The following is a 25,806-nucleotide window of genomic DNA, read 5'->3' on the forward strand; positions in this document are numbered from 1 at the left end:
TCTCTTGCAGACTGCGTTTCATCCAGTCAGGACCTCTTCCTCCTGGGCCTCTCTGGGCTGGACGGGGAGAGGTGAGGTGAGAAGGGCCGAATGGAGCCTTTCAGAGGCCCCGCGAGGAACCCGCCAGCACAAAGGAACAAGGCCTGCAGACCTAAGGTGAGATAGAGCACGTGACCAAGTAACCGTGGCAGGTGATTCTGGGTAACCCCGACTCTCCCATTTACTGCTGTGTGGCCTTGAGCAAGCATCCTAACCTCTCTGGACCTCACCTGCTCATCTGTCAAGTGGGGAAATGATCACGCCCTCACCGGACCATCGTGAGGGCAAAGGAAGCAGGTGGTGGGCCGAAAGCTCCTGTGCAAATGCACGTGTGTGAAACTACAAACATGTTAGTTGCCTTTTCCCCTCGTCCTTGTGCTCTGGTGTAGACGGGGCCGGGGTCCCCGACTGGGGGCTTTGCTTCAGGACCTGGGTCTGGACCTGAGCTCTCCCTGGAAGTGTTAACATAGACGCCCCCCCCCCACCCCCCCCCGGAGGAGACCCTGCCCTCGCGGCCAGGACGAGCTGCTGCCTTAGTAAGAAACGCAACCCCTCACCAAGATGCCCACCGCACAGCTGGAACCGGGCCCACCCTGTCCTGCACGGCAGCTGGAACCAGAGGTGGCCTTGTGCCCTGAGCGGGGGCTTCGGAAGCGGGGCCCATTGCCCGCCCGGCTTTTCCTCCCGGGGCGGCCTCTGCTGAGGAAGTCCCTGGGAGCACAGCCGACTTGGGGAAGGTCTGGGAAAAATCTCCCTGCCCTCGGGGTGGGGGCCGGGGCGGGGGATGAGCCGCCGGCTTCTGAGAAACCCTGCAGATTCGGTAGGTGGCTCTAGACCGGTTCGGAGGCTCTCCTCCCCGCGTGCGCGCACTGGGTTTGTGCAAACATTCCCCCGCCCCGTGCAGGGAAGAATGCAGCGGGAGGCCGCCTGTGGTACATCTCGGACCTTTCTAGAAGCGTGCCCGCACTTGTGAAGTCGCGGCAAGGAAGGGGAGGCCGGCACCGAGCGGGGCGGCGCCCCGGGGAAGGAAGCGGGGTCCCCCACCTGGAGTCCACGCGCTGCCCATGGGCACCCCCGTTGCCCGGGGGGCCAGGCCTCTCCCCGCCTCCGGGAAGCGCTCTCCCCCGGTCCTCGGCCTGCTGCTCCTGGTCTTCATCAAGCAAGTAAGAGCGCGTTCTCACTGTTATTGTTACAATGATTGCTATTAGGACCACTTTTGTATCTTTTCCGATCCGAGAAGCCGTGTGGGGCTCTGGTAGGCAATTTGGAAAAACATTAAGACGGAAGCAGCGAGAAACCACAATGTAGGTATTCGGAGGCCATCGCTGTTCGTATTTTGGCATGTTTTCTGCAAATCCTATGCATGCTTCTAGGCAGCTGAAATCGTGATGTATAAAGCGTTTTGAATCCCACTTTCCCCTTGACATCATTTATATAAGCATTTCCCAGGGCCCACGTGAACTCTGTCAATAACGTTCAAGGGGCGCCTGGGTGGCTCAGTCGGTTGAGCGTCCGACTTCGGCTCAGGTCACGATCTGGCGGTTCGTGGGTTCGAGACCCACCTCGGGCTGTGTGCTGACAGCTCGGAACCTGGAGCCTGCTTCCCATTCTGTGTCTCCCTCTCTCTCTGCCCCTCCCCCACTCACTCTGTCTCCCTCTCTCTCTCTCTCAAAAATCAACTTAAAAATTTTTTTGTAAATAGCATTTAAACTTGTCACATAGGTCCTCTTGTCTGCTTTTACAGTTTTCTCAGGCCTGATTATTTAGGTTGATGGACAGTGGGTTTTTTTTTTTCTCCTTTCCTTTCTCCTTTTCCTTCCTTCTCAGTATGAAAATATAGAATGAGCATTGGTTAAAAAATTAAGCGTATGCAATCTGACGAAGTACAAACACCAGCTATAAATCACTGGATCCCCACCCCCCCCAGAAATCACCCTCGTTCGCTTTGGGGGCCTTGTACTTTCAGACATTTTTCTGCCATTTATTTCCATATAGTTGTTTTTTTTTTTTTAACATAGGCTCGGACTATAAATATTGTATTGCAACCTGCTTTCGTCTTAACGAAATACAGTAAGAGGTAACACGAGCTAACACTTGGATGGAACACTCACGATGTTCTCCAGGGCCGTGCCTGGCACGTCCTGTGTACTAACTCATTTCGTGCTCTCAGCAACCCCGAGAGGGAGGCCCTCCTGTTAGAAATGCCTCCTCTGCCCCCGTAACAGGGAGGGCCGTGTCCCTGATCTTGTAAGTGTGCACCTCATCGGGCTTTCTTTGGTGCTAACCCGGGACCAGACGGGCAGAAAACACCCACCAAATTCTCTGCATCCGACTCCTCCCCGAGACTGCCTTCAAGCCCTCACGGACTGTGGATGTGAGCCCAATGGATGGTTTCGTGGAATCCCTGCCATGGTGGCAGCCTCTGGGTGGGCAATCATCATGCTCCTGAGAGCCAACGGGTTGCCGGGCGAGTCCCTACGGAACTCGCCTCCTGGCTTCAATCTTCTGTACGTGGCACGTTAAAACTGAACACAGAGCTGTCTGGCCTCGTTCCCCTTCTACGCACGATCACGCATCGATCGTCCCCTAAGTGCCCACCACTGCTGTAGCACCGTCCTGCTAGGTCCCCGCCACGAGCCTCGGACGGAGGTGTTATCACCGAGCCCATTTTACAGTCGGGGAAATTAAGGTCGGTGGGAGTTAGACGGTCACCTGAGATCACGTGGCTCGTGAACAGTGGCACCAGGGAGTCAGCCCGTGGTGTCTGAAGTGTTCTCGCTTCCCTGGCATTCCTTTGGGAGCTGTTGACATACGGAATATATACGTATATAAGTTACGGCAGCGAAATTTGCAATGTGTCAGGCTGGCTTGTGACACTGAAAAAGCCACACCTCAGCTCTATCATTTGGCATTCTCACAATCAATACTCTTTCCAAGCGAGCAGTGTCCCTGGTCTGCCACCCGCATCTATTTCCAGAAGCTCTTTCCTCTGTCTGTCCTCCAGTGTGCATCTATAGCCCCAATGTCCCCCCCTCCCCCCCGCCGCCCCGCTCTTGGTTCTCAGTCTTAAAAACCCATATTTTCCCTCCAGATGTTTACATGACGAGGCTTTGCATAGACTTTCATGATGGATTTTGCTCACAGATGCTTTCCCTGCCTGGAATATTAATGACTATGGCATGTTTTCTGGCAGAAAGTCTTGGTAAAATTCACTTCATGAGAAATTCTCAGGGATGGTTTAGTTTTGAAATCCAAGCAGGTTCCACCCCCCACCCCCCACCCCAACTCATTTAAGTGAATAAGCAGTTGCTGTGGCTTTAAAAAACATGAACTCTCTATCGAAGGCTCTTGGAGAAACAAATCTGTGACTCTTTGGTGCATTGCTGATGAGAGTGTAAAGAGGTGCATATTTTTAAATTAAAAAAAGTTTGGCGAGGACAGTTTGGCGCTATGTTACCAGAACCCTTTAAAAATGTGTATCCTCTCTGGCCCAGAAATTCCAATTGAAGGAATTTCTCCTAAGAAAATGAAGATGTGCTCAAACATTTAACTGTGAATATTTTCAGTGCAGCATCATTTCTATTAACAAGCCTCTAAGCCAGTGCAAGTGTTTCATGCTGGAAGATTTAAAATTATATCACATGTGTTCATAGAACATTATGTAGCTGTTTAAATGGCATTTTAGAAGTATGGGTCTTGAAATGGATACATAGTCACCCTATATCTTCCGGTGAAAACACAAAGCAAGATGATTTCCTTTTTTGGTTAAAATAAAAAGGGAAAGAAAAAGAAGAAAGTAAACGGAAGCATGTGCACGGAGAGAAGAGTCCGGAAGGAGATGGTATTTTCTGATATAAGATTCTGATTCCACCTTCTCCCCTTTTTGCTTTCCTGTAATTTTTGTTTGATTGACAGAGAGGCAGATGCCTTCTTGAACCAAGAATACAATAAAATGTATTTAAAGCCGTCAACAGAAGGTCTTTTTTTCCTTTTCCTCTCTTTTCAGCCAAGTTAGTCGCTGATGCTGGTTGCCTGTGAGAAAGGGAAGAGGGAAAGAAGAATCGAGATCAAGTCAATTTTTCCAGTTAGAAAACATCCATCCGTGTTCTTGCCGTGCCTCTATTTTGTTTGAATCGGGCTGTGTTTGAACTTGGATTTGCGTCTTGTGTTCCTTGTGTCTTTAGGACAGGTACTTGGGAAGGCAGTCTGAGTTTCTCCAGCTCCCCTACATTGACCAAACTCAGTGCTTTGTAGATTTCTTCTCCTTCTTTTTCTTCTCTTCTTTGTCCTTCTCCTTCCCCCCGCCCTCCTCCACCGCCTCCTCCCCTCCTTCTCCTCCCCCTTCTCCTTGCACTTTCAGCCATGGCCATCAGTCATGGCACAGGGCAGGAGGAGAGGGTCATGTCCATCCAGGGACAGTTCACGTGCCTGACTGATTTTATTGTCTTTTCCTCGGCCAGTTCTGGGGAAGTCCCTGAGGACATAAACAGCACCTTATCTAAGAAAGGGTCTTCCTTCGGCGGCCTGCAGGATTCTGGAAGCTGACAATTTGGCTATCAACTTATGTGCTGAACTTGTAGACAATAATATAGAGTCCGCTATGGTCCTGTTAGGATGTTTATTTCCTTAAACAATGTGTTAATAAACTTCCATCTTGATTCTTGCTACAACTCAGAGACAGAAAATATTAAGGGGAGACTGAAAGCCTGTTGCCTAGGGATAAATGCCAACTATTTCCTCCTCATTATCATTATCACGATTACTTGTTGGCTAATCCCCTGGTTTCTAAATTGTGTGCTAAGGTGCCTCGAGGCACCGCTGTGAGTTCACAGGGCTGCTGTAAGACATTTTAATTTTTCAAGGGAAGTCCAGCTCTACGTGACATCCGCCGGACCTGGCTCAGGGTAGTTCATAGTTTCAGTATTCGGTAACACTCCTCTCCCTTTGATGATGTTGGATCTCTACAGAGCTGGCAGTGTTTTGCAGATGCTATCATAAAAAGCAAGGACCACCCAAACATCAGTATGGAACAGGGGCAAACATGGCTGTGTCCGATCTGATTCCCAGATTTGGGAGGTTGTCCAATCTCCGGTGGGCACACAGTTGCTAGGATGCAAAAGTTTCTTAAGTTGTTTGGCCCTACCTACTAAACGAATGGGACTTTAGGCATTTCTTTTGGCTTAGGGGTGCTGTGGGGGAAATGATGGAGCCACTGAGGGCACCATGAGTTGAGAAAGTTTGGGAACCCCTGGTCTAACAATGACTATACCAATTCTTCTTCAAAAAGCTAGCCGTGTGATTCTTTGGGGAAAAAATGTGAAGGAACTATTCCCAGACCCCGTCATGAATTCCATAGCACTGGGGGGTGGGCCATGCAGGGCAGAGGAGGGGGAAGGTAGATTGGACTAATTACTCAGAAGGTGGAAACTGGCTGCCCCATTGGGCTCATAGGTGGTTGGGGTATTTTCGTGGGGGGTGAGGGTGATGGTGGTGCTGGCTGTGTGTGTGTGTGTGTGTGTGTGTGTGTGTGTGTGTGAGTGAGATCACATATTTAACCCCTCCTGTGTTCAGCCCCACCCCAACTCTGTCCCACACCTGTGCTTCTGTTTCTTTAGCTGGAATTTGGGGGAAACTGAGGACAATAGCTCCTGCCCTGTGCTAGGGGCTTGTATTCAGAGATGAAAAGACACATGTCAGCCCTCAAGGAATATATGGGATAGTGAAGGGGTTGGACAATTCAAGCCCCAATGACAATACAACACAATGGGCCATAGGACTTGTTTATGTGTGGGGTCACTGGGGAGAAGGGTCACTAGCTCAAGACTTGAGTGACACAGGTGGTCAAGCATGATCAGGGGTCATTAGTCTCGACTAAACAGGGGCAAACAAGGAGTGAGCCAGGTTGACGACGAGGGTGGACGAGAGGACGTTTTCCAAAGTCGTAGAAAAGCATGACTGGGGTCGAGAGGCTTGATCTGGGGGTGGATGAGATATGAAGTCAAGTCAGCAGGCTGCGAGGGGAAGACCTTATGCAGGAGAGCCCTGTGGACCTATCCCTTTGGGGGCAGTGTGGACCAGGTCAGAGACAGAAGAAATGGGAGGCAGGGTTAGGCAGGAGAGAGGCTTAGGACAGAATCTGGTGCTTAGTTGAGCCAAGGAAAACTCCTCATTTCTGGTTCATGACCAATGGTGCCGATACTGAGCCACTAGGAGATGAGGCTCTTTAGAAGCAGAGGACGATGGCATAAGAATGTCACTTGACTTTGCATGCCAGCCAATTACACAGTTGTCTTATCTTTAGCAGATTCTGAGTCCTTTAGGGCAGAAGCTGTATCTTGCTCATCACTGCACCCCTTCGGTCCCTCCTTAATGCAAAGCCTAGCGCACGACAGGTGCTCAATAAAGATGAGTTAAGTTAAAGAAGAGAAAACCCCTTTAAACCCCTTGTTTTGTTCAAAAGACAAAAGCAGTGGTACGGATATGCAATTAGATGTTGTTGGACAACTCTGTTGTCTGCAAAGCCCAAAAAGATGTGCTGTATTTTTAAGACTCTATGGGAGGAGATAGTTCATGTCAGAAAGAGAAAACTCCCAAGGCCTCAGTTTAATAGCAGAGCATCTGTCTACCCAATCTTTGACTCTGGACCCACGGGCTGCCAGGTGGGATGGCACAGGTCCCTAAAATTCGTAGCCTTTCCCTGACAGTATCGGGCCCTTCTTGGTACAATGCTTCTCTCTTTGAGATGCACATAATCTTAGGAACGTGCAAATATTCATCTACCAGGGCGTGCCATTCAGGGTGAGCAGGTTGCCTCCTCTTGAAACGTCAACCCCAGTTGAAGATTTTGCGGCGGAAGAAAAATCTTCCACATTTGTACTAAAACCAGTGTGATTAGATCAGGAGACCCATTAGATCAGATTAGATCAGATTAGACCCATCTGTAAGATGGGACATGAGATGTTGAAGAAGTTCTGCTTCTCAGTGCAGGGCAGGAGGGTCCCTTCAGTGGGACGGTTTGAGAGTCATGGCAAAATGCTAATGAGGCCTCCTCTGTGTTTGTGGCTAACCTGGGGGTCACCATGGTGTTTTCTGCCCAGGTTACAGGATCCCTCCTTGAGGACACAACTCGCAAGTGGGCTCAATACAAAGAGAAGTGTCTGAGAGACTTACTCAAGGAACCTCCTGGTAAGCACATGTATGAGCTACCCATGGCTGTGTAACAAATAGCTCCAAAGGTTAGTGGCTTAAAGCAATCGTCATCATCATCATCATCATCATCATCATTTATGATCTCTCACAGTTTCTGTGGGTGAGGAATTCAGACCAGGCACAGCGAGGATGGCTTGTTTTTGCTCTTCAGTATCTGAAGTTTAGCTGGAAGACTCGATGACTGGGGCTGGAATCATCTGAAGGCTTGTTCACACTTACGTCTGCTGGTTGATGATGGCTCCCAGCTGAGAGTCCGTTGGCCATAACACTTCCCCACATCCTGTCTACACCGCCTGGGCTCCTCACAGCATGGCGGGTGACCAGAGGCCATGTTGCCTTTTATGATCTAGCCTCAGAAGCTACTTCCTCCATGTTTAATTGGGTCAGATGGTTACCAAGGCCTACCCACGTTCAAGGAAAGGGAAGAGAGACTCCCACCTCTTATTATAAAAGACAATATGAGACAAGATGTTCATAGATGTGACTATTTATTTAAAGCCATCGGTCACAGCACACTCACCACCATGATGTGAGCGACTGCCATAGATTAACCTGGGACTCTCTTGGGTAGGTGGGTGGGAGGAAGTATTATCTGAATCTGAGTCTTAACATTTCTCTTATCCAGATCTACAGTAGATTTAGAGTGTTCTAGCAACTATGCTAATAGTTTGATCAGTCCATGGCCTCTCCTGCCCTCATACTGACTCTTTGAGTACATCTAGACTCTTTTTTTTTTAACTTTTGTAATGATGAAAGCCAGCCCCTCCTTATCCTTCTGGCTGCTTTCAGAGTATTTCATTTAGGGGCCCACAAGAAGACAGGACATCATGAACTCTCTCTTCTTTTTCTGGACCCAAAACCAGTGCCAGCCTTCAAGCCATACCCCTCTCCCTCTGAATATTTTTTTCAGCCTGGACTGGTAGCAATCAATGCTTGACATCTGTTACAAGAACCACCCCTCACTTTGGGGAATGCCGAAATACTTTGCTTTCTGAAATCAAAGTAGGACAAGTCCTCTTTATTTGAAGTCATGCCGTGAGCAGCTCGGCCAGGTGAGCACTGCTTCACATAGACCATGTGCCGACACTTGGCAGTTGGGTCCACAAGACGCCTGAGCCAGCTCATAACCTGGCAGATCTGTGTCTGTGGGGTCCTGACGCCAGGAACGTGGCTGTTCAACCTGAGTGGCCCTTGCGTTCCAGACCCAATAGGAAGCAGATAGGAACGATGCTTGGTTCCCAGGAGTGAGCCGCTTGCAATATGGACATTTGGGATCCGGCCTGAAACCCCTTCATTCCATTCCAGGAGGCCCATAAGGCTGCATCGTAGGTTTTTATCTTCTCATTGCCAAGTGCCAGGGTGTAAATCATCCCTTGAATTTGAGATGGTGCAGATATCTCATAATGATTGTTGGCTTGGTCTTCGAATGGAGAAATATGACCAAATAGGGGTTGGGTCAGATACATGTAACCAAGAACCTCAATTCTCCCTGTCTACCCACTGGCCATCTTGCACATTTCAGTACGGGTATTCCAGGATCTAACTGATGAAGATTTGATGATTCTTTAGTTAATTATGGAACAGAAGGCCCTGGCTGAATCCCCAAGTGTCCTCTTGACCCCGAGTTTGTGTGAGAGTTCAGTCCATGTTAAAACAAACCAACATCAGTGTGACGTACACACTGACATAGCTGATGGGACCAGGGCCAGAGGTCAGGTTGGGTAGACAGAGTCACAGTGCTTGGGGATGCGCTAAGCTGATTCCTTCCTCCCCACACCATTCCGCAACCTTGACCGTCTGGACAGTGGGATACCCATGCTAGTTCCTGAGCAAGATGCACCAGCTTCCCATGCCAGGAAGGGGGCTCTGGGCTCCTGGGCACCTCTGCCTCCATCAGTGGCTTGGATGCTCCAACACTTCCATTCATTCTGGACCTTTTCTCTCCACAGGGACCTTTTGTAACGGGACCTTTGATCGATACGTGTGCTGGCCTCATTCTTCTCCAGGAAATGTCTCTGTTCCCTGCCCTTCCTACTTACCTTGGTGGCATGAAGGTAGTAAGTCTCATTTTACCATTTCCTGGCAGTTTCCTTAAAGGCTGCTCCCTCCTGGGTAGGCCAGTCAGGGAGCAATTAGAGAGACAGAGAGAGAGAGAGAGAGAGAGCTCCAATCTTGTGGTCTTCTGAAGTCCTGCTCCCCACAGAAGGTCTCCTACACTGTCAGTAACACACTTTCCTTCTTCTCTGTGTACCTCCGCTTGTCTTCTGCACCTGGATGCTCCATTAATGCAATAGTCCTCTTTTCTTTGAAGACTGGAGAGTCTAGGCCCAGCTATCACTGAATTTACTGCAGGGTCATCGTGGAGAGGAGTGAGAGGTGGGGGAGAGATTGGGATGCTCACATCCCCAACTTTGGGCTTGTCAGATGGAGAAGAAGGGAATCAAAACTATCCTCGCAAGGGGTGCCCGGCTGGCTCAGTCAGTAAAGCATGCAACTCTTGATCTCAGCGTTGTGAGTTTGAGCCCCGTGTTGGGTGCACAGATTACTTAAAAATAAAATCTTGGGGCACCTGGGTGGCTCAGTCGGTTAAGGCGCCTGACTTTGGCTCAGGTCATGATCTCACAGTTCATGGGTTCAAGCCCCACGTTGGGCCCTGTGCTGACAGCTCAGAGCCTGGAGCCTGCTTCTGAATCTGTGTCTCCCTCTCCCTCTCTCTGCCTCTCCCCTACTCGCATGCATGCTCTCTCCCTCTCTCTTTGTCAAAAATAAAATGAACATTTAAAAAAAAGTTTTAATCTTTTTTTATAATTAAAAAGAATGTTTGTTTTATTTTTGACGGAGAGAGAGACAGAGGGGGGCAGGGGCAGAGAGAGAGGAAGACAGAATCCGAAGCAGGCTCCAGGCTCCGAGCTGTCATCACAGAGCCTGATGCGGAGCTCGAACTCATGGACTGTGAGATCATGACCTGAGCCGAAGTCGGATGCTTAACCGACTGAGCCACCCAGGTGCCCCCCAATTTTTTAACCTTAAAAAAAATTACCCTTGCAATAACATTGGAAGGTGGCGCTGGTGGATGGTGCTTTTAAGCCCCATGGGACTTGGATGGAATCTTTAACCACTCAGCTCGCCCCCACCCTGCCTGAAGGAAGTGGCTATTACATAGGACTCCGGGATGATTATCCTGCCCCCCCACCGGCCCCAGCAGCCCAGCCTCTTGGTGGGTTTATTCTGGAAGGGGACAGAAGCAATTACTGGTTAGAACTCTTTTGCCTTTGATCGCAGACCATCAGAGAGCAAGTAAAAAAAAATTATTCTCAAAAAACATAAGCGGTTACAAAGTTCTAGGCAAAACCAAGTGAGAACGGGTTTCTGTGCAGGCGAGATGGTGATACTTTGTGTTTAATTTCAGCTCACTAACTCATCATCAGTTAAAACCTGGTTTCGATTAAGAGAGAGTTTCCAAGGAAGAGAGATGCATGTCTCGATGGGAAAGCTAGTAGCATATTCTGTGGAACTGTGCTCTGGTCAAATCCAGCTGAAGGTGACCCAGAAGGCATGAGGACGTGACGTTTAAAGGGAGATACCAGAGTCTGCTGGACCAGAGAGTCTGGATAGTTGGGGAAAGCCAGCGTAGTGGGGTGGAAAGAGCCCTGCATGTGGGGTCCAGAGCCTGCCCCTTGCTTTTACCCTCTGGGACTTTGGGCAAGTGTCCAAGCCCTCCGAGCTGTGGTTTTCTTGTCTGCAAAGTGAAGCAAACAGTGGCTACTTTTAAGGCCACGCAGAGGAATGAACAAAAAGGCAGGCACGGAGTCAGCCGCATGGTAGTTGCTTCGTAAACGGAACTGAGGCTGAGACCGAGGTCAAGCCCTTGGATTCCTGAAGGTCTTTAAGACCCTGAATGTCCATGGGTCTCAAGGGCACATGAAACGGACCATCACCACCCGGCCCCTCCGTCCACCTGTTTTTCCCAAGAGCTAAAGACACGGGTACATTCCATTTGGGGGGGGGGGGGGGAAACGTGGTCCAAAATCTAAACTTACAAAGAAGTTGAGTTCAAGGCTTTTTTTAAAAATGGGATCTGGGCTTCTGGAGTGTCCCAGAGGGAGTGTGATTCGCAGAAGGTGGGAAGTTACTCTTCTGCTCAGCATCCTGTGCGTTAAATCTTAGAATCCAGACGGGTTCTTGCAAGTGAGAAGAAAATATGGAGGCAAAGGAGAGGGTTAGAGAAGGAAGAAGGAGAACAATTCTGGTGGGAAAAGACCAGGGGAACAAGAACTCCGATCCGAGGGTGGGGAGGGTGTGATGGGGGACTGTAACGGTGACAGCCCTGAAGGGGAAAGAGAGCCACCGGGAGGTCAGGTCAGAGAGTACTAGGAGCCAGACCTTCCAGGGCTTTGTGGGGGCCAGGGAAGGACCCTGACTTGTTTTCAGACAGCCCTGGGAAGATTTGGGATGAGGCATGACATGGTGTGACTGTCGTGTTACCCATAGACCATGAGGAGGGGCAGGAGTATTGGAGGCATTTGCAATAAACTGAGAGAGGGAGAGAGGGAGAGGGAGAAGGGCAGCTCCAGGGAGGGGGAACAGAAGGTGAAAGGTGAAAGGCTGTGCTCAGACTCGGGTAGGTTGGAAGCCCGGCAGCTGACAGGCTTGGTTGATGGGCAGGATGAAGCGTAAGAGACACAGAGAAAAATCAAGGATGGCTCCAAAGTTTGGGGCCCCAGGCCTGGGAAAAAGGGTGTGCCATCAACAGAGGCAGGAAGTGGGCAGGGGGCGCAGGTCTGGGGAGCAGGTGTTGGGAGAATGGTCAGTCGGGGTCAGTCGGACAGGCTCCGAGGGGCCCTTCGGGTGGCAGATGGGAGCTCCCTCTGGGTGGCCGTCCATTAAAGCCAGCGAAGCGTCACCATCAGCCTACTGCCAACAGGCTCGGGGTGGGAAAGTTCAGACATTTTCCATTTCTCATTTGCAAGTCCAGTCGCCAGTGGCCCAGGGAGGGGGAGACCCCTTTGGGGAAGGGTCCCGGGAATGGATGTGGCTGGGCCACATTGATCATCATCGCGGGCAGAGCATCTCAGGGAGCGGAGGGACCATGAGCTCCAGGCCACCGAGCTTGGAGGTGGCCCAGCAGGCTGGGTCCACCCCTGTCTCTTCCTCGCGACATCGCCCCTTAAGCACCAGGACGCGATGACCCTCCGATCGCACCCCAGGTCCGCGAGTCTCCCAGCTGGGCTGTGCATCTCCGAGTCAGGGACTCAGAGGGACTGTTCTGGCTCCTGGGATTTTGGGTAAACACAGCAGACGTGAGCGGGTCGTGGTTTGTTACGAAACTCAGAAGCTTCCGTGTTTTCCTGAGGGAAATGCAAATCCCTTTTCCCTGGGATTTTCCACAGCTTTGCGGTGAGGACCTCACCACGTACTGGGGAATGGGCTGTGGCCCCTGACCTTTCTCCCAGAGCTCTGTTTACTTTTGCAGAAAACTCTGGAAGGGCCTACAGACGCTGCCTGGCTCAGGGCACCTGGCAGACATTGGAGAACTCCACAAATATTTGGCAAGATGATTCCGAATGCTCCAAGAAGCACAGTTCCGAACAGAAAGTGAGTCTGCTTGGCCCGGTGACGACGGGGTCCTCCCCTCCCCCCACCCTCCACCAGGGTCCCCCTCCACCCCCACCCACCCCCGGTTGGCTTTCGGGGCCACACAGAGAGCCTTCCTCTGAAGCCAGTCTGCCCCAGACTCACCTGGGGAAGGTCCACAGTCACACAACAGCCAACCTCTGGCTGTTTTTCTGGCTGAATTTCTTTTGCAGCTCAGGGTGACGTGTGGACCCCCAAGGACCCTCCGCTTCTCACCCCTGGCCTAGTACTGGGGTGCCCAGAAACGTTTTCACACCGTGGGCACTTAATAAATACCGAAGGGATGGTTTCACAGATTCTTTTTTTAATGTTTATTTATTTTGGGGAGAGAGAGAGAGAGAGAGAGGGAGGCAGAATCCGAAGCAGGCTGCAGGCTCCAAGCTCCAAGATGTCAGCACAGAGCCCGACGCGGGGCTCAAACTCACGAACCTCGAGATCATGACCTGAGCCGAAGTCGGACGCTTAACCGACTGAGCCACCCAGGCGCCCCTGGTTTCACAGATTCTGAGTCGGTGGGTCTGTGATGGGGTCTGGGCATCAGACGGGTACCTAGTTCCCCAGGGGAAGCCAATGGGCAGCTGAGGCTGGGGCGGAGGTGATCCCGGGGACTCACCAGCAGGGCTGACGTGATAGCCTGCCGCTTCCTCTGGGCTCAGGTCTGCAGGGGCCCCCTCGGAGGCAGGGGGCAGGGACAGCAAAACAAGAGTTGAAAACTGCACTCTCCAAGATTGCAAGTAAAGATTTCTCTCTTTAGGAAGGTGACGACCAGGGTATGGCCTCCTCCCCTCTGCAAATGACCATATTTCCAGGAATTCAAATACTCAAAAAAACAAACAAACAAAAAAAACCCCAAAAAACAAAAAACAAAATCTACAAAAAACGCAAAAACTCCAAAACACATAAAAACCAACTTCTGGCCATGTTTGCCTATGTTTCTAATAGAGGGTTGACATTTTGCCCACGAAAGGCGAGGGATATTAGATCTTTGCTTTTCAGAGTGTTGGTAAACAAAAATCTCATCAGTTGGGGGTCCTTATGTACGATAAATGGTACTTTTTAGAGATTGTGTTAGTGCACGTGTGTATATGTGTATGTGTGTGTGTATAATTTTAATTTATAATTTTAATGATGACATTTGGTTTCCATATAACACAAGATATATCAACTATATGTGTTTTTCAGCATTGTATTTTGAAATATCCAAACACACAGAAAAGTTACAAGAATAATAAACACTCACAGACCCATTATCTAAAATTCAAACTGTCTTAACATTTCCCCGGATTTGCTTTTGCTTTGCCTCTCTTCTCGTGAAATGTCTGACAATAATTTGCAGGCATCATGAGATTTCACTCTTAAATATTCATCAGGTCCTTCCTAAGCAAAGACATTATCCCTCATGAGTACAAACCAGCAATTAACTGCATATCAGCTGATGTTTTATCCATATTCAAATATCCCCCGTTTTCCCCTCCATTTTTTATAGCTTTTCTTCCCTGGACTAGAGTCTTGTCCAGGTTTGTATAGAGCATTTCATTCTATATCACTTTCGTATCTTTTCATCTGTAATCTCCCCACCCTGGCCCATGACGCTGGCTTTTTTAAAAAATTTAAATTCAAGTTAGTTAACATATAGTGTAATAATGATTTCAGGAATACAATCTAGTGATTCATCACTTACATATGACACCCAGTGCTCATCCCAACAAGTGCCCTCCTTAATGCCCCTCCCCCATTAGCCCACCCCCCACCCAACACCCCACCCCTCAGTTTGTTCCCTGTATTTAAGAGTCTCCTATGGCTTGTCTCCCTCTGTATTTTCATCTTATTTTTGCTTCCCTTCCCGTATGTCCGCCTGTTTTTTTTCTCAAATTGCATGTATGAGCGCAATCATATGATATTACAACACTGGCTTTTAGAAGACCCCCCCCCACCCCCGCCCAAAGAACTTTGTTCTAGAATGTCACACAAACTGGATTTGTTTGTTTCCTCGGGATGTTATTAGATGCACTCTCTTGTCTTCTGTATTTCCTGTAATCTGGAAGTTGGATTTAGAGACTTGGGAAGACTCAAGCTGATCCACACAGGTGCTGGGTACTTTGTATAGCATTACATCGGGAGACCAGAATATCGGGTGTCATACCACAGTGATGTTCTGTGCGATCATTTGATCTAGGGGGTGACAGCCAGATCTCTCCACGGTAAAGGCGCTTTTTCCTTTTGTATATTGTCAGTCATTGGTAGGACAATAGTTTGGAACCTTGGATCTTCATCCCTAAGAAACCTTTATCAGTGTTTCAACCTTCATCGATGATGCTTGCTTGAATTGATTCGAGCTCTGTCCTTTCTTCTACATTTACTAGCTGGCATTCTTCTGAGGAGGCTCCTTCCCCTTCCCTCTGGCCTTGAGCATCGCTCTGAGCTCACTAATTGCTTTATTCACTTATTATGATGATGATTTTGATGATCAGTGTTTTTCTAAATTTAGCTAGTGAAATCCCTCCAAACTGGCTCCCCAAACTGGCTCTTGTGTCCTTTTGTGATAGTCTCGTTAGTCTTGGAGCGTTTCCTTATTTTCTGGCACAAGACGAAGGTCCAAGATCATCTCACGTTTTCCCTGTCCCGGACCCAAATCAGCGAGTTCTCCAAAGAGTTCTGGATTCTCTACGTGGAGGAATGTTATTAGAAACCAAAATCTGATTGCTAGGTGTGTTCACTGTTACTACAACTAGGACCTTTGCAGTATACAGATTTAAGAAAAAAAAAATCACATTTGCAGTATGTTTTTTCCTTAGGCTATATGTTCAGAGTACAGTGCTCATAATTATTGGAAATAATTATTTTCTCTACGTGGTCATGTTACTGATTGGAGACACGGTTTTATTCAATTGTTCCTATTAGTGTTAAGGATTTGCCTTTTTCTTCTCTCTTTCCTTCTCTTTTCTTCTCTCTTATTTTATTTTTAATAAATACAATATCGACAGGATTGTCGACTATATACAAGACTATATACAAAACATTTGGTCGGAGAAACCACGCTTCTATCGCTGTCTTTACCGTTTCTGCCTATCTCCTCTAGATAACTAACCATTTTAAAGATTTTTCGGTTTAGCTTTCCTTCCTTTTTTTTTTTCTTTTCTTCTTCTTCCTTTTTTATCAGATTATCACGTACAGCTTATGTTTCTTTTTGTAAAACTAAGCCAAAATCTAAATATGTTGTTTTACCATTTTTCTTATGTAAAAGGCAGTACATCTGAAGCCTGATAGGCATTCTGCATTTTGCCTTTTTCACTTAACAGCATGTTCGAGAAGCATTTCTCCCTTTTTTCCTTTCACAGTTGCATAGTACTCTGTCTACCCTGTGTATCTACCATTGTCCATTCACCCACTCTGCTGTGGCCACTGGGATTATTTCCAACATTTTATTGCTAATGATGCCACCTCAAATAACCTTGTATGCCTATGTTAGTTCGTATTTGTGATGGTGTATCTCCGGAAAGATTCCCAGAAATGGGGCTGCTAGATTAAAAAGTAGATGCATATACAGCTGTGTTAAATATTGCCAGAGTCCCACCCTCCCCATAGGAGTTGTGCCATTTTGCCCTCCCTTCAATGTCCGAGAATACCTGCCTTCAATATGCATACCTCAGTGTATGCATATTGCACACCATGATTACGAAGCATTTCGTAAAGATGTCTGAGTGACTTAAGACTCACCTGTTGGTACTGAGAGTGACCTGGGTGTTCTGGGGTCACTAGGGAAGTAGCCAGGTTTTACTGGAGGCTGCATGTAGAGGACAGTTTAAGAAACTCCTCTGAAGGGGTGCAGTTAAACCAATTGTTCTAGGTGCTCTTGGTACTTACGTACATCCCCTTGCCCTAACCAATTCAGTACACAATTGTCTAACTTCTTAGCGTTAGCACATGCGTTTCTTTGCTGGTTCTCTGGTTCTTGGTTTATAGCCTATCTAAAAATCCAAAACAAATGCAAATAACACATTAATGAATAATATAACTGAGACCCCTCTTTGTGAAACAGACCACAAGTGTCTTCGAAGTTCAGAGTTGACAATACACAGAGAGGCATTCAAGGAGGACTTCTTGTAAGAGGTAGGCTGGTGCTGGTTTTAGAAGGATAGATTTAGTTTTGAGGAGAGGGGAGACCAACGAAAACAGGGACAGGACAGGATTATAGAGGTCCTGATGGGGTCCGTAGAAAGTAATTCTAGATATAAATATGGTTGGGCTTGATTTGGAAAGACTCAAAAGTTACGTAGCGATTTCTGCATCCAGACCACCACTATAAGAAACGTTTAAGAAAATCCTTAACATAGAAAGGCATACATGCCAAATGGAATTTGTATCAACATAAAGGAATGCAGAGCACCAGAAATGGTAACTAGGAAGGCAAAATTTTTAATCTTATTTTTTAAATCTCTTAAAAGATAAGTGAATAGGGGCGCCTGGGTGGCTCAGTCGGTTAAGCATCTGACCTCGACTCAGGTCATGATCTCATGGTTCGTGTGTTTGAGCCCCGCATTGGGCTCTGTGCTGACGGCTCAGAGCCTGGAGCCTGCTTCCGATTCTGTGTCTCCCTCTCTCTCTGCCCCTCCCCTGCTCACACTCTGTCTGTCTCTCTCAAAAATAAATAAACATTAAAAACTTTTTCAAAAGATAAGTGATCAGTTAAAGTGAAAATAGTAACAATGTATTATGGGCTCTAATATACATACAAGTAAAATGTTCAGCAGTTGCACAAAGGCCAGGATGAGGGACGTAGCAGTATGGTAAGTTAAAGATGTGTACTGTAAACATGAGAGCAACCACTAAAAAGCAAAACAAAGAGGTATAGCTAGTAGGTCATTGAAGAAAAAATTGAGTTAAAAAAATACACTCAAGCCAAAATAAGGACAGAGAACAAGGACAAGACGGGACGAAGATCTAAAAACTCAGCCAGATAAATAACCCCATTAAATGTAAATGGTCTAAACACTCATTAAAAGACAGAAACTCTCAGGTTAGATTAAGAAGATAAAACAGGGGCGCCTGGGTGGCGCAGTCGGTTAAGCGTCTGACTTCAACCAGGTCACGATCTCGCGGTCCGGTCCGTGAGTTCGAGCCCCGCGTCAGGCTCTGGGCTGATGGCTCGGAGCCTGGAGCCTGTTTCCGATTCTGTGTCTCCCTCTCTCTCTGCCCCTCCCCCGTTCATGCTCTGTCTCTCTCTGTCCCAAAAATAAATAAAAAACGTTGAAAAAAAAAATTTAAAAAAAAAAAAAAAAAAAAAAAAACGTTGAAAAAAAAATTAAAAAAAAAAAAGAAGATAAAACAAAACAACATAAAATCCAACTATGTTCTGTCTACAAGACCCAGGCAATTGATTTTTGACAAAAGTGTCAAGGCAATTCAGTGCAGGAAAGAATAATCCTACCAAAAAAGAACACCAGAACAATGGGATGGGAAAAAAAAGAAAGCGAACAAACAAAAAAGCAAACAACCCTAAATTTCAACCCTTTCTTTACACCATGAATAAAAATGAACTAGAAATGGATCATATACCTAAATTTAAGAGCTCATTCTATTAAACTTCTAGGGAAAAAATAGCTGAAAATATTAAGGCCCTTGGTCAGGTAAATATTTTTTTCAGGGAGAACTCAAGTGCAAGCAGGAGAGAGGCGGAGGGAGAGGGAAAGAGAGAATCTTAAGCATGGAGCCTGACATAGGGCTCGATCTCACTACCCTGAGCTCATGACCTGAGCTTAATTCAAGAGTCAGATGTTTAACTGACTGAGCCATCCAGGTGCCCTAAGACTTTTTATTTTTATTTTATTTTTTTTTTAATTTTTTTTAACGTTTATTTATTTTTGGGACAGAGAGAGACAGAGCATGAACGGGGGAGGGGCAGAGAGAGAGGGAGACACAGAATCGAAAGCAGGCTCCAGGCTCTGAGCCATCAGCCCAGAGCCTGACGCGGGGCTCGAACTCACACTCCGCGAGATCGTGACCTGAGCTGAAGTCGGACGCTTAACCGACTGAGCCACCCAGGCGCCCCCCCTAAGACTTTTTAAACAGGACACAAAAAGCACAACTATATAAAAAAGTTGATAAATTGAACTTCATCACAATAAAAAAAAAAAAAAAACACTTCTGCTCTTCTAAAGACACTGTTAAAAAAATACAAAGGCAAGCCACAGGATGGGAGGAAATGCTTGCAAAACACTTACCTGACAAGAGATTTATATCTACAATATATAAAGAACATTCACAATTCAACATTCAGGCAAACAATCCAACTTAAAAGATGGCCAAATATTTGAATAGATACTTTATCAAATAAGATACACAGATGGCAAATCGGCACACGAAATGATTCTTAACATCATTAATCATTAGAGGAATTCACGTTAAAACCCCAGTAAGAATCCTACTACATACCCATTAGAATGGCTAAAATTTTAAATACGGATGATATGAAGTGTTAGTAGAATCTAGAGCCACTGGAACTCTTAATCCACTGCTGGTGGAAATGTGAATTGATACAACTTATTTAGAAAGCCGTTTGACAGTTTCTGAAGAAGTTAAAACATACATCGTGCTACTCCCACCATTTTATGTCTACATATTTATCTGAGAGAAATAAAAACCTATGTCTACATAAAGACTTGTACGGAAATTTTCATAGCAACTTTATTGGTGAAAGCCAAACTCTGAAAACAACTCAAATGTCCGTCAATAGGTGAATGGATAAATAAATTGTGGTATATTCACAATGGAATACGACCCAACAATAAAAAAGTAGACTATTGATACATGCTATGACATGGGGGGAATCTCAAAGTAATTATTCCAAGGGAAATAAGGCTGATCAAAAAAATAATAAATAAAGAGTACATATCATAGGATTCTTATATAAAATTTTTAAAACATGGAAATTCATTTCGAATGACAGAAAGCAGACCAGGGTTTACTTGGGCATAAGATGGTAGGTGGGGATGAGAGATGGATTATAAAGGGTCACAAGGAAACCTTTGGGAGGTTATAGAAATGTTCATTATCTTGAGTGTGGTGATGAGATCACAGATATATTCATACCTAAGTTCATCCAGGTTAATTCTTCAAATATGTACAGTTTATGGTCCACCAGGCATGCTTCAATGAAGCTGATAAAAGTGTTATGTGGAGACGTTTAAGGCATGATTTAGCAGGTAATACATATTCTCTGTGGGTTCTTGTACAAAAATGTATTAAGAAACATAATTTTTATGGCGATTAGTATGATGGATTGAGTGAGAAGGTGGGATTCCACTGGAAAATCACAACAACAGACTTTCCGGTAAATTATGCCCTGTTCACAATCAGGCTATCCAGAGACTCAGGGAAAATATTCCACTATTTTATTGGGTGTCCATCTAAGGGGTCATGAATGAAAAGTTGTTTTAGGAGGGCCCCATCTTCAGAGAAAGGGACTTCTATATTCTAGGAACAGCATGCCCAAGGACAGAGAACCTGTCCTCATTTCTAAGCCACCCTTTGGTGTTCTGGTGCTCTGGGCACAATACTTCCATGATACTGAGAATCTTGGTGCATCAATGCTGGGCTATGGGACAAGCCAGGAGGGTGAGACCCCCAGTGGGCTTTTCAATTCATCAAGACTCTTTGGCCTCTAAGTGTGCCAGAGAACAGTCTAAGCTACCCTACTTGGCTGTCAACAAGGCTACAGTGCCTGCCTAGAACCTTGGTCATCCTGGGAATGGAGCTGGGGGTTGGAGGTCATAGCTTCCGGGCTTGGTGGTCAGATCTACTCCTTGTCTGTGCTCAGGTGGAAAACCACGCCTTGCTGTCGACCTTGCAGCTGTTGTACACCGTGGGGTACTCTCTCTCCGTCGTCTCCCTCCTCTTGGCTCTCACCATCCTCTTGTTTCTTCGGTGAGTGGAACTTCTGCTGGCACCCTGGGATTTGCTTCCTGGCTCCCTCTAGAAGGCAGAAGACTGGGCTGAATGACATCATGGTCCACCAGAGCTGGAAGGGATCTGAGAGTCTCCAGCCCATCAACCCCGTTGTGCAGGCAGAGGGGAAAGGGATAACGATGGTCCAGTGAGAAGCACTGGGTCACTGCAGGTCACGGCGCACTGCTAGAACTGGAATCTGGGAGTCCTAACTCTGATTTAGCCACTTTGGGATTGGATAGCCTCCTGTGTGCCCTGCCCTACTGGAGGCATGATTGTTACAGAAGAGATTAAGAAACTTCTCCAAAGCAAATTAGTGAGCGGTAGAGCTGTGATTTTAATCCATGGCCCTCAGACTCCAATTAGCTATTAATCATGTGAATGCTTCCTTGGTGCCAAACATTGTTCTAACCACGTTACATGCATTAAGCCCTTTAAATTTCTTCCCTAATCAGAATTAAGGTTAATTCTAATCCTAGAAGATTAGCATTATTATTAGCCCCATTTTATAAACGAGTTGACAGAAATATGGAGAGATCAAGGAACTTGCCCAATGTCACACAGCTGGGGAGTGCTGGGGATAGGTTCACAACCAGGCAGTTCAGAGCCTGAGCATTTTCATTCCCTTACGCTGCCTTTCAGAATCCCAAAGCCTGAGTGCATTTTACTAAACCATGTTTTCAGACATCAACCAAGTGATTTATTTATGGACGTCCTAAGGAGCCCTCCAAGCCTGCGTCTTGGCCTCACCCCTTCAGGAACATAACTGAGTATGATGTGGCCGAATGAACATTTGATACAGATGCAGGAGACCTAGATGGGCACTGTGGAGGCCTGGATGCTAGCTCCAGAACAGGTCCCCACATAGGCTCCTGTAGCACCAGGTCTGGCCCCTCAATCCCAGGATGTTCTATGGCTCCCCAGAGCACAGTCACGACCATATACCCCATCTAGAGAGCAATCCTTGAGCAGTGGGAGAATCCCATAGCCTGTACCCCCTGCTATCCATGACCTCCTACGCTCGCCTTCCCAAAGTCCCAGAAGCAAGCCAGGAGAAAGTAACTGCCCAGCTAAGCAACTGCTTTAGTGAAGCCTAGGTTGACCAGATATCCATTTTGCCCCTAGTGCTGGAAAGAACAAGATCCAGTTCCTGCTCTTGAGTGGCACCCAGTCTAATTAGGGAGAAGGATGCACAAATAATAAAACACCTGCCTCAAGTACTGTTTAGAAATTTAAAAAGTAATAATAGCTCTAAAGCCAGGCACGTGTGTGTGCTGCATGGGGGCACAGGCAAGGCTGTGAAGGCACAGTGATGGAAAAGGGTCCTTTTGTCTAGAGACACTAAGGACACACAGTTTTACACCAGCCAGTACAAGAAAAAGAGCCTGCAGGAGGCTTCATGTGGGTGAGAGGGAGGTAATGAGAGCTGACATTTTCTGGGCACTTACTAGGTGTAGGTACTGTGTGAGTACTTTGCACCCCAAACCAGATTGTTGCTACGGCAATCCTTGAAGGAAGTGCTCTCGTCCTTACAGGCAGTAGAGCCTTGGAGAGCTGTGTTTTGGCCTCAGAGTGTCTGGGTCTGAATCTCACCTCCACCACTTACTTCTCTAGGACTTTGGACAGCTGACTTAACCCTTCTGCCTCAATTTCCCAATTTGTGCTCCACGTGTACATGTTATCCCCATTTTCCAGATGAGGGAAATGAGGCACAGAGAAAATCACATAACCCAGCTGCGTGGCTCTGGAGCCTACAGGATGAATGTCTGTCCTCTAGTGATAGGTACACAGGTGTTTCCGGCACATGCCTGTTGGTCTGAGCTGTTCTTTCCTGAGGGGAGACACTTGGTTTTTTCCCTGCGCAGAAAACTCCACTGCACACGCAACTATATCCACATGAACCTGTTTGCTTCTTTCATCCTGAGAGCCCTGGCTGTGCTGGTGAAGGATGCCATTTTCTACAACTCTTACTCCAGGAGGCCCAACAGCGACAACAAGTGGCTGTCCTTCGTGTCAGAGGTACGTGCCTCCCTACCATAGCCTCCCACCCGGCAGATCAGGGCTGGGAACCGTGGGGTGGGAAGGTAGGACGGGGAAAGGCAAGAAGGACATGAAGGGGTGTCAGAGGCCTCTGGTGAGAGAAGTATCATCGGACTAAAAACCCCAAAACCAAACCCCCCAAAAAACCCCCCAAACCTCCCGAGAGTGAGGCAGGTAAAGGAAATCAGCCACGGGCTGCTGTGTGCCCGCGGGTGGGAAATTTCTTCATCTGTGAACCAAAGAGCTGAACCAGATCAGTCTTTTTAAAAAACTATTATTACTAATTTTTAAAGAGGCAAAGCTTTCCAAATTGAAATCTGCCTCTGTTGGGATGCTTTTTCTTTTATCCTATTAATACTGGTTGTAGTAACTTGTTAAATTAACCTTGCACCCCTGGAATAAACCCAACTAGGTTCTGATATATTACTCTTTTTCCTATATTTCTGGATTTGTTCACTGAGGCTGTGTTTTGTTTAGCATTCTCTCATCTGCCTCAGTGAGTAATTTTCTTGTGATAAAGAAGCTAAAATTTACGCTTACGTCAAACAAAGCGGACTTGTTAACCTGTTTCTCTGTTCTCTGGAAGAACTTATTTAAGATGAGTATTTTTCTTCTTTAATGTTTGATAGATCATTCCAGTGAAGCCACTTGGGTCCAAAGTTTGCTTTGTTGGAAGGCTTTTAACTGGGGGCTGTTTTCAGCTCTTATATTCAGATTTTCTATTTCTTCTTGTGTCAGCTTTAGTACCTGGTGCTTTTCTAGGGATTTGTACACTTCATCTAACTTTTCAAATTTCTTGCCATCATATTGTTCGTAGTTTCTGAAGATCTTTTAAGATCTTACCATCATAGTTAGAGCAGTATTGCTTTATGTGTCCCTGATACTGACTATTTATACTTTCACTCTCTTCCCTCTTGATCATCCTTACCAGATGTTTTTCAGTTTTACTGGATTTTCCATAGAATGAAATTTTGGCATTGCTGATTCCCTTTGTTTTATGTTCCCTATTTCATTAGTTTCTGCTTTTACCTTTCTGCTTTCCTTCCACGTCCTTTCCATAGGTTAGATTTTGCTGCTCTTTCTCTGACATGATAGTTAGGATAGTGGACTTTCAGCCTTTTTCTTTTTTAACTAAGGCTTTTAAGATTATAGGCTTTACTCCCGGTGTGGTATTAGCTGCATACGACACATTTTGATATGCGGTATTTTCTATTCATCTGGGTCAGAAATAAGTTCTAATTTATATTATTTCTTTTTTGATTACTGGGTTATTTAGAAATTTCTTTCCTCCTTTCCAATCATCTGAAGTTGTTTTTTGTTTGTTTGTTTTGTTTTTTAGATTTTTGGTTTCTAGCTTAATTGAACCAAGACCAGAGAACATACCTTTCAGGGTTTTCTTTAGGGAAATGGCGCCAGGGAATTCTCTCTGTTTTTGTTTGTCTACAAATGCCTAGAACGTTAAGGGAGAGACTGGGCTTTGAAACCTACAGGAAGCCCCCCTTCCCACTTTGGTATTGTCACCAGCCTCTCTGAGATTGTCAGCAGGTTCGGGAGTGAGGGGGTGAAGAGGGAGGGCTGTGGGTGGGGGGGGGGGCCTTCTTCACCATCTTGGGTCCACGCGGGAATGCCTGGCCTCACCCTCGGGTGCTCTGTCCTCCTCAGATATCTGTCTCCTGCCGCTCTGCCCAGTTCCTGCTGCACTACTTTGTGGGAGCCAATTACTCGTGGCTGCTGGTCGAAGGCCTTTACCTCCACACGCTGCTGGAGCCCACAGTGCTCTCTGAGAGGCGGCTGTGGCCCAGATACATGCTGGTGGGTTGGGGTGAGTGACCCGAGCCCCCAACCTCTTCTCCTAGGGGCCATCGGAACATATGAACCCAACAGATCCTTTGGTTTCCCAACTGGAGGGACCATCTGGGATGGATAACTCCTCAGGGACGAGAGCCTGAAGACAGCGGGGGGCGGGGGGTGCACACGCACAGAGATGCACAGGTGCTGTAGACCCAATGCTTATGTTAAAAAACCAACAAGGTTTTGGGAGAATCAGATGCCATTCCTCCCACCCCGTCCTCAGCTGTAGTCACCCGCTTGGGCCAACATAATAAAATGCATAGACTTTATGGCTTAACCAACAGACATTTATTTCTCATAGTTGTGGAGTCTGGGAAGTTTGAGATCAGGATGCCAGGGTGGCCCAGTTCTGGCAAGGGCCTCTTCCTGGCTTGTAGACAGCTGGATTCTGACTGTAGCCTCACATGGTGGAGAGAGACAGAGACAGAGACCGAGAGAAAGCAAGCTCTCTGGTCTCTTCCTACAAGGACATTAATCCCATCATGATGCTTACCCCTCCCTCCAAACCTAACTACCTCCAAAGATCCCACCTCCAATTACCATCACACTGAGGGTTGGAGCTTCAACATGGGATGGGAGGGGACACAAACATTCAACCCATAACACCAACTGAGTCTTCAAGACAAGATTTAGAGGGGCATCTGGGTGGCTCAGTTGGTTGGGCATCCAGCTTCAGGTCAGGTCATGATCTCACAGTTCATAAGTTCAAGCTCCATGTTGGGCCCGCTGCTGTCAGCCTGGAGCCTGGAACCTGCTTCAGATTCTGTTTCTCCCTCTGTCTCTGCCCCTCCCCCATTCTCTCTCTCTCTCTCTCTCTCTCTCTCTCTCTCTCACACACACACACACACACACACACACACACACACAAATAAATAAACATTAAAAAATTTTTCTAGAAAGGGATTCCTGAGTGGCTCAGTCAGTTAAGATTCTGTGTCTCCCTCTCTTTCTGTTCCTCCCCCTCTCGCACTCTGTTTCCCTCTCTCTCTCAAAAATAAAAATAAAGATTAAAAAAATTACAAAAATTAAAAAAAAAAAGATGGGATCTAGACCCTGAAACCCCGTTGTCACAAACCCTTAGAGAACGTG

General features: G+C 46.9%; 1 protein-coding gene across 1 annotated transcript in view; it reads left to right on the forward strand.

Moving 5' to 3' along the window:
* The first annotated feature begins 789 nt into the window (after nt 1–789).
* GLP2R (glucagon like peptide 2 receptor) overlaps nt 790–25,806 on the forward strand; it is a 54,877-nt gene continuing 29,860 nt past the window's right edge. Inside the window, exons 1-7 of the mRNA XM_060647257.3 lie at nt 790–1,202; nt 7,137–7,224; nt 9,198–9,302; nt 12,722–12,843; nt 20,699–20,805; nt 22,692–22,845; nt 24,529–24,688. Of these exons, the coding sequence (XP_060503240.1) occupies nt 1,104–1,202; nt 7,137–7,224; nt 9,198–9,302; nt 12,722–12,843; nt 20,699–20,805; nt 22,692–22,845; nt 24,529–24,688 (835 nt within the window). The 5' untranslated portion in view covers nt 790–1,103. The remainder of the gene's footprint in view (nt 1,203–7,136; nt 7,225–9,197; nt 9,303–12,721; nt 12,844–20,698; nt 20,806–22,691; nt 22,846–24,528; nt 24,689–25,806) is intronic.

Source organism: Panthera onca, chromosome E1 (assembly GCF_046562875.1).
Source record: "Panthera onca isolate mPanOnc1 chromosome E1, mPanOnc1 haplotype 2, whole genome shotgun sequence".
Classification (NCBI taxonomy): Eukaryota; Metazoa; Chordata; class Mammalia; order Carnivora; family Felidae; genus Panthera; species Panthera onca.